The sequence below is a fragment of the Arachis hypogaea genome, chromosome 12 (assembly GCF_003086295.3).
Source record: "Arachis hypogaea cultivar Tifrunner chromosome 12, arahy.Tifrunner.gnm2.J5K5, whole genome shotgun sequence".
In the NCBI taxonomy this organism is placed as follows: domain Eukaryota; kingdom Viridiplantae; phylum Streptophyta; class Magnoliopsida; order Fabales; family Fabaceae; genus Arachis; species Arachis hypogaea.
Window position 1 is genome coordinate 101,409,954 of NC_092047.1, and position 13,884 is coordinate 101,423,837.

General features: G+C 33.5%; 1 protein-coding gene and 1 long non-coding RNA gene across 2 annotated transcripts; one reads left to right on the plus strand and one right to left on the minus strand.

The window, feature by feature from the left end:
• Positions 1 to 224: 224 nt before the first annotated feature.
• On the minus strand, positions 225 to 10,856 carry LOC140177092 (uncharacterized). Its single transcript, XR_011868801.1, has 3 exons — positions 10,116 to 10,856; positions 9,191 to 9,296; positions 225 to 1,292 (listed from the first exon to the last, which is right to left on the minus strand). It is a non-coding gene; the product is annotated as an uncharacterized lncRNA (long non-coding RNA).
• Positions 10,857 to 11,718: 862 nt separating this feature from the next.
• Positions 11,719 to 13,230, plus strand: LOC112730373 (uncharacterized). The gene is made up of 2 exons (XM_025780460.1): positions 11,719 to 12,955; positions 13,088 to 13,230. The coding sequence occupies exons 1-2, from the start codon at positions 11,719 to 11,721 to the stop codon at positions 13,228 to 13,230; spliced, it is 1,380 nt and encodes a 459-aa protein (XP_025636245.1).
• The last annotated feature ends 654 nt before the right edge of the window (positions 13,231 to 13,884 follow it).

Below are 13,884 nucleotides of genomic sequence, written 5' to 3' on the forward strand. Positions count from 1 at the left end.
TTAGCAATCTCTCCAATTATCAATCAACAAAGGAATTAGATAACTCAAGTGTCGCTAATTACTCTACCTAAGCCAAGAGGAACAAAATCTACACTAAAATCCAACCAAGCATTTCATCAAACACTTGGAAGGCACAAAAGAAAAGTATAGTCAATCACAACAAGAATGAATTCTAACTACAATTGAATGTAAAGAATTAACAACAACAATCAAGGAAATCACAATTATCATGAATTACCTCAAATTGCATTATTGAAAGAAAACCAAGGAACAACAATATATCCAAAACAAAATGAAGAATTACAATTATTAAAGCACACAACTAGAAAGAGGAAGAAGAGAAGATTAGGAATTGGTGAATGAAAAGTGAATCAAAGCATGAGTTAAACCTAGATCTAAGAAGAGAGATTAACCTAAACCTAATCCTAATCCTAATCCTAGAGAGAAGAGAGAGCTTCTCTCTCTAGAAACTAACTACAAAGCTCAAACTAAGCTAATTATATCTAACTTCTAAAGTATGAAAAGTATGAAAAATCCTAAGTGATAATGATGCCTTCCCCTTAATCCTTCATCCTTTTATTCCTTTCCTTTAGCAATTTGGCGCCAAAAATGGGTTCAGAAACCCTCTCAAATCGCCAGGCACGTGTTGCATTAATGAGGTCATGTGCCAGCATCGGCGCGTGCGCGCATGGTACGCGTGCGCGTCCCTGGTCGATTCTGTAATGTGCGCGCGAGCGCCTTGTGCGCGTGCGCGTGCATGGCTGACTTTGCTTCTTTGACTTTTTATGCTTCTCTCCACTTATATGCTTCCTTCCTTGCTTCCTTTGATCCATGCCTAGCCTATTTCAACCTGAGGTTACTAGCAAACACATCAAGGCACCTTATGGAATCAAACAGAAACTAGAATTCACCAAAATAAGGCTTAAAAAGCATGTTTTTACACTTAAGCACAATCATGGAAGAGATAACAAAACCATGCTAATTCTTAGGCTAAATGTGACAAAAGGTTATCAAAATGTTCTAAATTCAAGGCAAAACAAACCGTCAAATTGGGGTTTGTCAAGTAGGTAACCGAACTCAATTATGCTCCATTTCATTCTTCCTTCTTTCAATTTCGGACCCATGATGATATTAGGTCAGGACAATTATATCTTGGGCTTTGTTATCAGTTTTCATATCCCAATCAATACAAAAAATAATTCAGCCATAATGCTTGAATATTTTTGTACCACATGCTGAATATTTTCCCAACTTATTAGGCTTTTTGTTGTATATGCCCATTGATCAAAATACTGCACTCAAAACAGAAATTATTAATCAAATAATTTTAAAACCAAAATTAAATTAATAATTCTTAATAATAATTTTTAACAATGTTTGATAGTCATATTAATTTAAAGTTTTTTAAACTCATCATGTAGTCTAATCACTAATCAATGCAAAGGAAATTTTTGTTCGGGTTAGGTGGTGGAACCACATTAGAATTTAGAAGTAGTCGTGAATGGATGTTTTCTATTTTTTTTCAATTATTTAATAAAATATTATTTTTTATTTTATATTTTTTAAAATAAATCTATAAAAAATGTATAAAAAATATTAAATAATAAAAATTTATATTTTATTAAACAATTAAAAAATAGAGAAAATTCATTCTTATAAAAATAACCCACTATTTTTAGTTTATAATTACATTTATTATTTTTAATGGTCTTTATTTTAGTATGGACTGCTGCATAATTTTTCAATAAGAGTTAACTTTTATTATATTTAAATAATTAATTATTTTAATTTTAAAGTCTTTTTAATAAAATATTTATCTTTTAGTTAATTTTATTTCATATTTTTTTATTTTTAATTATAATACAATTAAAAAAAAAACTAAAAAGGAGTAGCACATATAACAATTCATTCCATATTTATTCTTCATGTTATTTTCATCGATTCATTTTATTATAGTTTATTTTTCATAAAAAATAGTACAACAAATAAAAGTTTTTATAATGGTCGAAAACTGTTGTCATAGATCAGAAAATCGTTCTTAAAACTTTAGGCAACGTTTTGGCGATAGTTTTTAACTTATGGTATATGTAACCGTTAATAATATTAATAGACAACGATTTTTTACGTAAGACAACGACAAAAAAAATAAACTGTTGCCCTTGTTATCCTAATAGACAACAATTGTTACAATAATTTTTAAACAACGGTTTACAACTGTAACAGGATAGACAGCAGTTTTACGCCGTACTTTATTACTATTTTGGACAACGATTGTTTTTGTGCTTTTTTTAAGAACGGTTTTAATATTATTGACATTTTGTAGTTGCTTTTGACAACAATTTTAATTCCATTGTCTTTTATGACTTTTGACAATAATTTTTCGTAGTTTTGTATTTTTTTATTTTCAATAATTTTCTCATATTGCATTGAAATTAGTATTCCAACTTTTTTTTTAAAATTTAATGTCAATAAATAATTTTAACTATTTGAATCAAATTATTAAAAAAAACTAATAAAATATTTACCATCAAATTTGACTCATAAAGTATTCTATAAAATTCACATACATTAGATTATTATTGCAAAATACCATAATACCAGTTTAAGTCATAACAACTTCTAACTATATCATCTTTGTTAAATATTTAATAACAAAAAAAGTTAAAGTAATTAAATAGCATATATGCTTATTATTATGTCCACAACTTCATGTATGACTTTTACTCTCTGGCATTTAATCTTCAAATTTTATAACATTAATTAAATTCTTTTCCTCTTTAAAATGATTTTTCTGTGAGCAAAATAAAAAATAATAAATCAAATATAAAAACTACATCTTTTTTATTCTAACAATGCTTGCTAAGAAAGAGAGAAGGAGAAGGAGCTTAGTTACATTAATCAACAAACCAAATTATGACTTATGAGAATGAGTTTAGGTGCATATTTGAAGACATACAATACAAATTATAAAATTTAGAAAATTAATAAATAATTAGTTAATAAATTAATTATTATTAAAAAATTAAAAAATTAAATTTTATAATTTAGAGAAGTAGAAATATTAAAAATACAAATTTTGACATTAATTTTAAAAATTTTAACCCAAAATTAAACTAACGGATCAAACCGATTTGACAGAACCCAAACCGAGCTCAAAGCTCACTTATATAAATATGACTCAGCCATTTTCTTCCTCGTTACTTCATTAGAAGTACACGGAAAAAGAGAGTTAACGTGCATAACCCACTTCTAATTTTCAATTCATCGTAACTTTTAATTTAAAGTTTTGATTGACGAGCCGTCAGCAGCCACAAGTTCGTCTCGCAATTCTCTTCAATTTTATCTGAACAGAATTGTAAGAAATTTTTATTTTTCATCCAGTTTTTTCTCTCCTTAATTTCATGGGTTTTGAGTTTGGGTATTAAGGAAATGAATAATTTTGATGGTTTAGGTGAACTCTAGCAGCAGATAATTACTGAGTTTTGTCCAATGGATCTATGGGTAAGGTAACAAACTGTTAAACCCTTGTGAATCATTGAATTAGTAAATCCTATGATGATTATAGTGATATTGTGTGAATAGGATTGTGTTCTTGTTGATTTGGAGTTTAATTGGGCGGTTTGGAATGAAATCCGGGTGATTAAATTTGAGGAATTGACGTTTGGAAGCTTGGAACTTGTAAAAGGAGAGGTTTTTGAGGAGTTCCGAGTTTAGGAAGGAATTGGCCAAGGTATGGTTTTGGTTTCTCGTAGTTAATGTTTAATGTCACGTAAAAACTTACGCTAGAAGACCTTAAGATAGAAATGTCCTAAATGAATTATTGATGAATTGTGTGGTATATGATGTGTGTACAAAGGATGAATGAATTTGTATGTGTTGAATTGTGACCTTGCTAAGTATAAAATAATGATGATTGTTGATGTGTTGAGAGTTGATGGTGGGTTTGTAAAAATTGAATTGAATGGATTGGTTGAGAGATGTGTGATTCGATTTTGTAAATGATTTGCTATTGAAGTTGGTAGGTTTTTAGAAAAGATTTAATATTGGAAATTGTTTGATTTTAAAATAATTTGATATTGAAAATGATTTGAATGACTGAGAGGTGTTTGGTTTGGTGGTTGGGACCCTTGAAAGGTGGCAGAAGTCCGAGTTTTAGATAGGGACGGACCTACCTAGGATTATGAGGGGAACTTCCCCACTCTTATTTCAGTTTTTTTTTTTTAAATATAATACATATATAATATTCCCTATTTTAAATTTTAAATGACTCTACTACAAATAAACTTAACCCAATTATTTAAAGTCTTAAGTCCATTTTATCTTTTTATCATTTTGATTATTAGTTAACCTAATCAAATTTAGATTTTTTTCATTCTCAAATCTCAACCGTCACCACTTCTTTATTCTCTTAAACCCTCTTCTAAGTTTCATATTTTCAACTCTCTTTTTCTATTCCCTTTTTAGTGGTCATCTTCTCTTCATCAAAAGGTAAATTTTAAATTCTCTATTTTTTTATATAACTCTCTATGACTTTATGTATCTTTCAATTTCATTGTTCCTCTTTTTGATATTTTCAATTACAAATTTTAATTCAAGCAATTATAATTTAAGTATTAATCTAATTTTTTATTCTCTTCATGAATTTATATGTTTGATTTTATTCTCAATTTAGTGATCCTTATTATTTATTTGTTTATCTTTTGTTCTATTTTATTATATGTAACTATGTTGCATATAAATTTCTAAAGTCAATTGATCAATTTACTAATTTAGAATATATATTTTTTATTTTTAGAAATAGTAATAGAAAATATTTCAAAATATATCTTTCGTTCTATTTTATTATATGTAATTTTTGGTTTTTTTTATTCGAATAATTAATGTACATTTTTATTTTTTTTTAATTTGGATTAATATATCTTTTGATTATAATGTATATTATTTTTGCCACCCCAACATAAATTTTTTGGGTCCGTCACTGGTTTTAGAGGAGATGCTGTCGAAATTTTTATGAAAATTGGAGGCTTCGTTTGAAGTGGTTATTTAGAAAGATTTGGGTTTAAGGATTTTATGATTTGATTTTGAGTTATTAAAAAAACGATTACATTTTGAGTTTGATTTATTTAAAAAGAATGAATTAAATTTTGAGTATGAATTTTTGATGAATGATGATGACATTGAGACTAATTGTTGACCCTCTGTCGCAAGATGTGACTGGACACTTCAACTCCCTAGATTTTTCTATGGGCATATATATATGAATTTGAGCTTGGGTTGTCTCACCCATGGATAAATTGAGCTTAAGATTTTTCTATGGAATATTATTGATCTTGGAATTTGACTCCATGGAATATTATTGAACTTGAAATTTCATTCCATAGAATATTATACTATTGAGCTTGTAGTTTGACCTCGTGGAATATTATATTATTCAGTTTGGAGTTTGACTCCATGAAATATTATATTTGAGCTTGGAGTTCGACTCCATAGATATTATTTTTGAGTTTAGGGATGCGCGCACAGAGGGATTGTCTAATGATTAGCTACCAGGACATGTCGGGTTACCTATATAACCGACAGATGAGACTCATCAGCCATAGAATAGGCATACATCATATGCATTTGTTTGTTTTGCTTGAGTGTGCATTATTTTGGTTTGCTTAATTGCTTAACTCTACTTATCTGCTACTTTTTCTACTTGCTGTAATTGCACCTCTATCTGTGTTTTTCTTACTTGAATTGTATGTGTATTATTTTTAAGAAACCCCTCTTGGTGGAAGTGTGAGGGGGTGTAAATCCTGTAAAATTAGTAAATAATTAACCAATAAATTAATTTTAATAAAGGAGATTAGAAATACAAATTTTATATTAAAATAGGATATAGCTAATTAAAACGAAAATTTTGATACTAATTTCAAAGAATTTGGCATAAAATTGGGTCGAACTGGCCGAACCGATCAAATAGAACCCAAAATGGGCCCAAGGCCCAAAATCCACTCACCAATTATGATCTTCAGCTCATAACATTTCCCTTCATTCCTTATTCATGTTCCAAGGCCAGGGAGGAAGAAGGTGAGAAACCAAAACCCTAACCTCCAACTCAATTCACCATAACTTCTTGCTCCGAGCTCCGATCACCACACTGTTTGTGGCCACGCGACCACTGCGTCGAGCTCTACGAATTTATCGAAATAATTTTATAGGTAAGCCTCATTCTCACTCCAATTTTTCTACTCCTTTGATTTTCGAAAATCTTGAGCATACATGTTGAGGATTTGTTGGCTTTGATGTTACAGGTTCAATCTAACCTATGAAACTTGTTGGTTTTAGTTCGTTTGGTTTGTGGGTATGGTAAGAATCCTAAAACCTAGCTATTTTTTATTTTGATTATGTTGGATATTGAGTTTTGTGGTATCTGTATGTATATATGTGTTAGGTGTGTATGTATGCATGATATGGAGTCCTTGAAACCATTGGAAGCTTGATTTGAGAACTTGGTGGGTGTTAGAGTTGAATTTTGGTGATTGAAGCCTTGCCCTTTTTTGTCTAAGTGGGCTGCCTTGAAAAATACGTGGAAATCGGCCAAGATATGGTTTAGGTTTCACGTATGTAATAAAATATATAATGTTCTGTCAATACCTAGGCTAGTTGACTATAAGATAGGAATAAATATATGAGCATGTAAATTGATTAGTACTTAATGATAAATGTTGAATTTTAGCTTAATTGTTGATGATGGAATTGGACTGCTAACTGATGACTTATTGGTGCTTGTAAAGTGGGAAAAAGAATGGATATGAGTTTGTGGTGGTATATTGGTGTATGTTGTGACTAAGATCATAAAATTTAGGTATGAGATTATGAGCATATTGATGTATAACTGATTAGACTTTGGTAAAATAAATGGCATGTGGCTACATTAAATATATGTAATGGAAGTATGACTTGTGTTTGGTTTAATGAAAATTGAGGTTTGAAGTTTTTTGAGTAAAACTGATTTTTGGCCGAACTTCGCCAAAGTATAACTTGGTTTCCGGATCCCTAAATAATTTTACATTTATTTTATATGAAATTGGGTCCGTGAAGTTTACGACGTTCAAAGAACGGAAGAAAAAAGATTTAAAACGAAAAAGTTATGCGCGTCGGAAGTTTAGGGTCCAAAAATAAAATTCTGCAGCTTTTTCAGATTCAGCAAAATTTTTGAAAAAACCTACTCCCACGCGTACGTATGGTCCACGCATACGCATGACCTGAGATTTGCGTACGCGTCCAGCTGCTCGCAACGCGACTAACCCTTTCGGGTTGCGAGTAAGGATTTTCATTCCCACGTGTATGCGTGGCCCCTATTTTAGCAAATCTAGGTTTTTAAATTTTAAACCTAATTTCAAACTTCTAAACCTCTATTTTCATTCTTTTAGTAATAGAACCTAATAGTAAGCCTAGTAATTAGTTGAAGTTAGGAAATAGAGATAACTTGGAAATGAATAAAGACTTTTAAAAGGTAATAGGGGGTTAAGGGAGATGGTACTTGATTATTAAGGATGATGAAAATGGCATATAAGGCAATTAAGAGAGAGTAAAATAATGTTGAGAAAGATGTGATGAGCTATGAATTATTATTGAGAATGAAAATGATATTTATGAGAAATGATTGGATACATTCAACTTGGGGTGTTGTCTCCCCCATGTCAGCATGGGGTGTTATCTCCCTATGTCAGTTTGGGAATCGTCCCATGGATAATTTTGAGCTTGGGGGTAATGTCTTCCCTTGTCAGCTTGGGATCCTGCCCATGGTTATCATTGAGCTTGGGGTGTGTCTCCCCCATGTCAGTTTGGAATTCTTTCCATGGTTAATTTCTACAGTTAGTTATCAGGATATGTCGGGCTGGCTACGTAACCGACAGTTGATATCAACAGCCATATGATAGGCATACATCATGTACATATTGTCTGATTTGCTTGCTTGTGAACTATATGAGATTGCCTACGTGATTATAATCTGTTATTTGTGATAATTGTTAACTGTATTACTTGTGAACTACTTGTGTTTGCCTTGTTTTGCTTGTTTGTCTGTGAACTCATAGGAGACGGAGGAACGGAGGGAAGGTAAAAAAGTTTAGTGTATAGGTTAGGTTTAGTTAGGTTGAGAACCTTTAGACAACCACCTATTTATGACTTTTGTTTTTAGTTCCTTAAGTTTCATATATGAGTGTCGATGTTCTACGATTGCCTCTGCCATTTTCAAGACCTTATATCTTATGTGCGTGACACCTTTACCATGCTGAGAACCTCCGATTCTCATTTCATACTGTATTGTTGTTTTTCAGATACAAGTCAAGAGTCACTTCGCTAGGCATTTGGAGCTTCTGCAGTGAAGTGGTTTCATTTTAGGTTTTACTTTTGATAATTTGATTTATATATGTGTATAGACTCTCCTCATATGTTTATGTTCACCTTAATTTTGTACCTCTTAGAGGTTTATGGAGAACTAGGATTTTATGTATGTATTTTGGGCTTTGGGCTATGTATATATGTATGTAAATATTCTCCGACCAACCTTAGTTTCGCAGATTGAGTTAGGAGTTTGTTATTTTGTATTCTTGTTCCTCTATTCCCACTTTTTGCTTAGTTAAGCTTATGAACTGTAGTTTTCTTCACATGCAAGTAATCTCGTTTCCTGAGCGATGCGCTTTTTATTTTGCGATTTTGCTTTACTCATTTTTTAAGGCTCCTTGTATACCGTATCCTCTTCAATATTATTATGTATATATTTTATTTTTAAAGGTCGTAATACCTTGCCACCTCAGCTTTATTACTTAAGCATAAAATTCTGTGTAGTAGGATGTTACAGGGGGTTGTTCCACCGGTGATTCGAAGGATTGGAGGAGACAGAAAGTAAAGTTTTAGGTTAAAGTTAAATTTAGAACTTGAAATACCTTAGATACCTTACTTAATTTCTGGTTTAGTTGGATTTTTAAGTTGAAATCTAAGTGTCGAAATTCTATGAATGCCTCTTGTCACGGCCCAAAATGAGCCATGACTGGCGCTCAAGGAAAATAATCCCCTAACAAGTCTAACAAACTCAAATATAAGCTGAATAAGAAAATTTCAAATATTTTACAAGTTTTAAAATAAATAGTTATACATTTTTTAACAAAAATTAAAATAATTAAGAATAGTTGGATCCTACCTGGGACATATGGAGTAGATGACGTGTAAGAATTCAACAAAGAATAGATACTCATTGCAGATCATTGCTCTTGAACAGAAAGGCTCACATCACCAAATATTTATTCCTGAAAAATATTTTTAGAAAAATAGGGTGAGTTTTGTAACTCAATGACTAAACAATACATCTATAATCGACATGAGACCATATAAACATCATTATTTAAGTAATTTTTAATTAGAAAACAATAGTTGATAATAATAAGTGAATCAATAAGGGAGTTCTCATACAGAAATCAAATAAAAAGTCCACACTTGGGTGGCTCTACCTCAATGGATAACCCTTTCCTCTCGTGTGTCCTAACAGAATAACAGATCTAACGTGTGGCCTACACATTAGGCTAGCAACATCCCTGCTAGCTGGGGTTTGAGTTAGATGTATCTAAATTAAGTTATAGTCACCGTTAACTACGATTTTCTAATACGAGCCTCCCAAACCAATTCAAACATATAATTTCAAATACAAAAATCTTTAATCTTTCAAATATATAAGGTATCGAATCAAATCAAATCATATTATACTTTTTCATCAGAATCTTTTCCAATCATACTTTTTCAATCATACGACATTCCAAACATATTTCACAATCTTTAAACTAAGTTAATACCAACAAATACTTCAATGCTTCAAAAACATATATACAAGTAAATTCAAACATCTTAGAATAATGCAAAACTTCATAAAAAATATATATGGTCTCATGTATAGTTCTGAAAGTATAAACTTCATAAAAACAAATTATTTAATTTTAATTAATCAATTATTCTAATCAATTTAAAACCGTTTAAGGCAAATATAGTGAGTATAATTCAAAGATCATAATAGATATATGTCAAAATAATTATAGATACACAATCAAACAATTATAAATGTAAAGCATACTCACAATTTGGTCCCAAAGCGCAGAATTTGGATTGGGGCAGCGACAAGGTGGAGCTGGCGATAGTTTGGGTTAGTGACAGGAACTGTTCAGCTCCACCAGTGGCACCAACAGCTCCTGCTCCAGTAGAAACCAAGGTTCACCCGAACGGCAACACAACAGCGGTGACGGAACAGCCCTCTATTCACGGCGGCTCCTCTCGCACATCCTATTTCTCTCTCTCTCGTCAAGCTCTCTCTTCTCTCTCAACAATGGCGACGACGACTTGGCATGGCGGCGGTTGAAGCTCAGCGACGATGGAGACAAGGCGCAGCGACATCCAGCGGCTTCTCCTTCCTCCGCGCAACCCAAACGGCGATGATCCAGGCTTCGGCGGCGGCACAAATGGCGATGAAGGTGGCTGGCTCCAGCGATGATGACCAGTCGCAATGAGGACGACAATGGCGACCCTCCAGCACGCCCAAACAGCTTCCCTCTCTCTCCTCGCGTTTGCCTCTCTCTCTTGTTCATCGTTGGCGACAACAACGGCAAGTTAGATGACGGTGAGGCGCGGCCCCGGTGCGGAAGCCCTCTCCCTCCTCTTCTTCCTTCTCTCCTCCTCTCCCTCACTCTCTCGATCTCCATCTTTCTTTTCTTTCTTTCCTCAACTCGTGGGTGTGTGCTGTGAGGAAGAGGGTGAGGGGAGTGAGGGTGTGTGCGGCAGTGAGAGGTGAGTGAGTGTGTTAGAAGATGGTTAGGGTTTGGTTTGGAAAAAAAGGGGGAATAAGGGTATTGAGGGATTTTATACCTCTGTCTTTTTCGATACTTTTTATATTAACTATCCAGACATCTTTACCATGTTGAGAACTTTCGGTTTTCATTCCATACACCTCGCTGATTGTTTAGAATTTCCGATGCAAACGAAGTTGGATTTTATTTTTTTTTGAGTTTCTGATTTTTTTTTTACTTGAGAGACAGATGTCTATTCTATAGTTCGAGTTATATTTTGGGTTGTATAAATATATATAATTACATACTCTTGTCGGCCTTAGTTTTGCAGCTCGAGTCTAGAGCTTGATATCTATATTTCTTGGATCTGTATATTATATTTTTATCATTCTTTTGATCTCACATATCCGTTTAACGATAAACCTTGCGAGTGTAGTATTGTTATATATTGGGCGGTAAAGTTTTCAATAGTTCTTCCGTTGGTCATGCTTGTTGGAGCCCTCATATATTGGAAGAGAGTGTGGTGTTGTTAGAAAGTGGTCAATTGTTCTTGTTTGATTTGGAGTCTCATTATCATGGTTCGAGTACTTCTTTTAAGGGGACTAGGTTGAAAGTTCTGTGGAATGATTCGGGTTATTGTAGTGATTGTGTATGGGTGAGCTGTGAATTTAGTTGGCATCCTCGGATTTTGGTGGTTGCTCGCACTGATGCTGTTTTCTTAGTTGACTAGAGATCCAAGGAATGTAACGTGAGTTGCCTAATGAAGATTGATATGTTGCGTATGTATGCTCCAAGCGAAATCGAGTAGTTTCTTGCCTTGTCAAAGGCAGGTCCTAACCATTTCTTCTGCGCAGTGGCTTCTAGCAGTCTTTTACTTCTCATTGATGTGAGGAAGCCTATGATGCCAGTGTTACAATGGATGCATAATATTGATGAGCCTTGTTACGTAACTGTGCTAAGCTTGTCTACCTTGAGGTCCAACTCAAGGGAAGATGCTTTCAAGTTGGCTTCTGAGTCTGGATATTGCATTATACTGGGATCATTTTGGAATTGTGTGTTTAATCTCTTCTGTTATGGACCTGAATTGCCATTCCGAAAAGGATATATTGCTTCGAAGCTTTCAAATATTAACAAAGCATTCTGTGCCTGGGAGCTTCCGTCTGATATTGATTTATCTGGCTGCAAGTGTCATTGTGGAGATTGTCTCTTAAGGGAAGAGCTGTCAAAGGACGCTCTTCCTGAATGGATTGATTGGCAGCTGAAGAAAGAGATTGTCTTGGGTTTTGGAATTTTAAGCAGTGACCTGGCTGCCCTACTTTGTGAACCAGATGAAAATGGTGGATTTACACTGATAAGGCTGTTGTCATCTGGAAAGTTTGAATTGCAAAGATATCATGCTTGTCGGGCTTCAACTAGGAACTTAGATCATTGCCACAAAGAAGAATTATGGCTGGACAAACACTTGCATCCCTTCAGTGAGGAGGAATACAAATTTCAAAAAAGATTTCATTACCTAAAATTGGCTTACCTTCAGGCATATATTAGTGATAGTCTTTCTAAATTGCTACACAGGAAACTAGAAAAGAGTCACATGCAAACTCGACAGAAGGAATCTTCTGCGAGTAAAGTGCATGAGTTTTTGTGTGAGAAATTAAATGCTTGTGGGTTTGGTCGGTTAAGATCATCTGCTGCAACTGCTGCTGTCTTTAAAGATATAAAACCACCAACAAGCCTTCATGAAGTTGCTTTAAGGAGACTTTGGGCTGACTTGCCTATGGAGGTGTTACAATTGGCATTTTTGAATTATTCTCAATGTCCGCAAGTTGTAAACAAACATAAGATAGCTTTAGATTTCTTAGTTTTACCCGAGCTTCCTCAGTTGCCTCCATTCTTCTTACGGAAATCTTCACACCACAATAATGATGACATTGTGGGTCCAGTTAGGCCATTTCCATTTCTACTTGTGCTAAATGAATTTTACAACGGGTGCTCAAATTTGGAAGATGATGAGTTTTCCATAGAAGCAGAGCTTGGCCTCAAGTACAATGAAGTAATGAAGGTGGCTAGTAACATAACTGTTTCAACTGATTGCTCTACGGAGATATCTCTTTCTGATGATCAAGAGGAAGCTTGGGATGGTTCCTTGAAACAAAAATCTTTTTTTTTCGTATCGGCCAATGGCATTCAATTGCTCTGCCAAAGATTTTGTTACAGGGGACTCTGTTTATAGTGATGAAACTTATGATACATTTATATTCCATGTCCGGAAGTCCAGGGAGCAGACAAAGCTCTTGGACAAGAGGTATTTGATAATCATTGCCCTGTTGAGTTGAGTCTTCATGCTCCATTGGAAATCTCTGAACCTCAAGGTTTAAAAGCATATAATCTACTGAAGAAACATATGTCAAAATGAGAACAACATTTTGATTTGTATAAGGAATTTTGTATCCAATCTAGATTTGAAAGTGGTAGTTAACAGGTGTTCCTTCATTTTTTGTCCTTGTCCCCATAGATAAACGTAAATGAGTTTTATCCTCTGAAACATATGCTCTTGGCTGATTCTTCGGGAAAATATCAAATATGCGATGCATTGTATATACCTTTTTCCCTTTTTGGGTGTTGAAGCAAGTTTGAGGTCAGCTTTCATAATTTTCTTGGTACAATCAGGTGGATCCTTTTAGTACTTTAACACATCTAGTGATTCTTAATCTGCCATACTATGGTTTTAACTTAGCTATGGGCTATCTTTTAGCTCCTCATATTTTACTAACATATACTAGAATTCAATAACATATTTGACTTTTGTAAAGTGCATTTTCAAAATTGAGGACGGTGAGGCAGGGGGATCTGGTGGAGAGTTGGGTTGGAGCTTGGTTTGTGTTAGAGGAAATGAAATCCGAAAATGTTAAATTGTCAGACCATAAGATAAACCAACTTAGTTCATGGTTGACAATTTTGTCAACTAAAATGACTCATCCATATAATTAGATTTACAGGGTCTAGATAGAGCTTTATTTAAACCGAGAAAACAAAGACAAATTTGCAAGGCGACGGTTTTCAACTATAT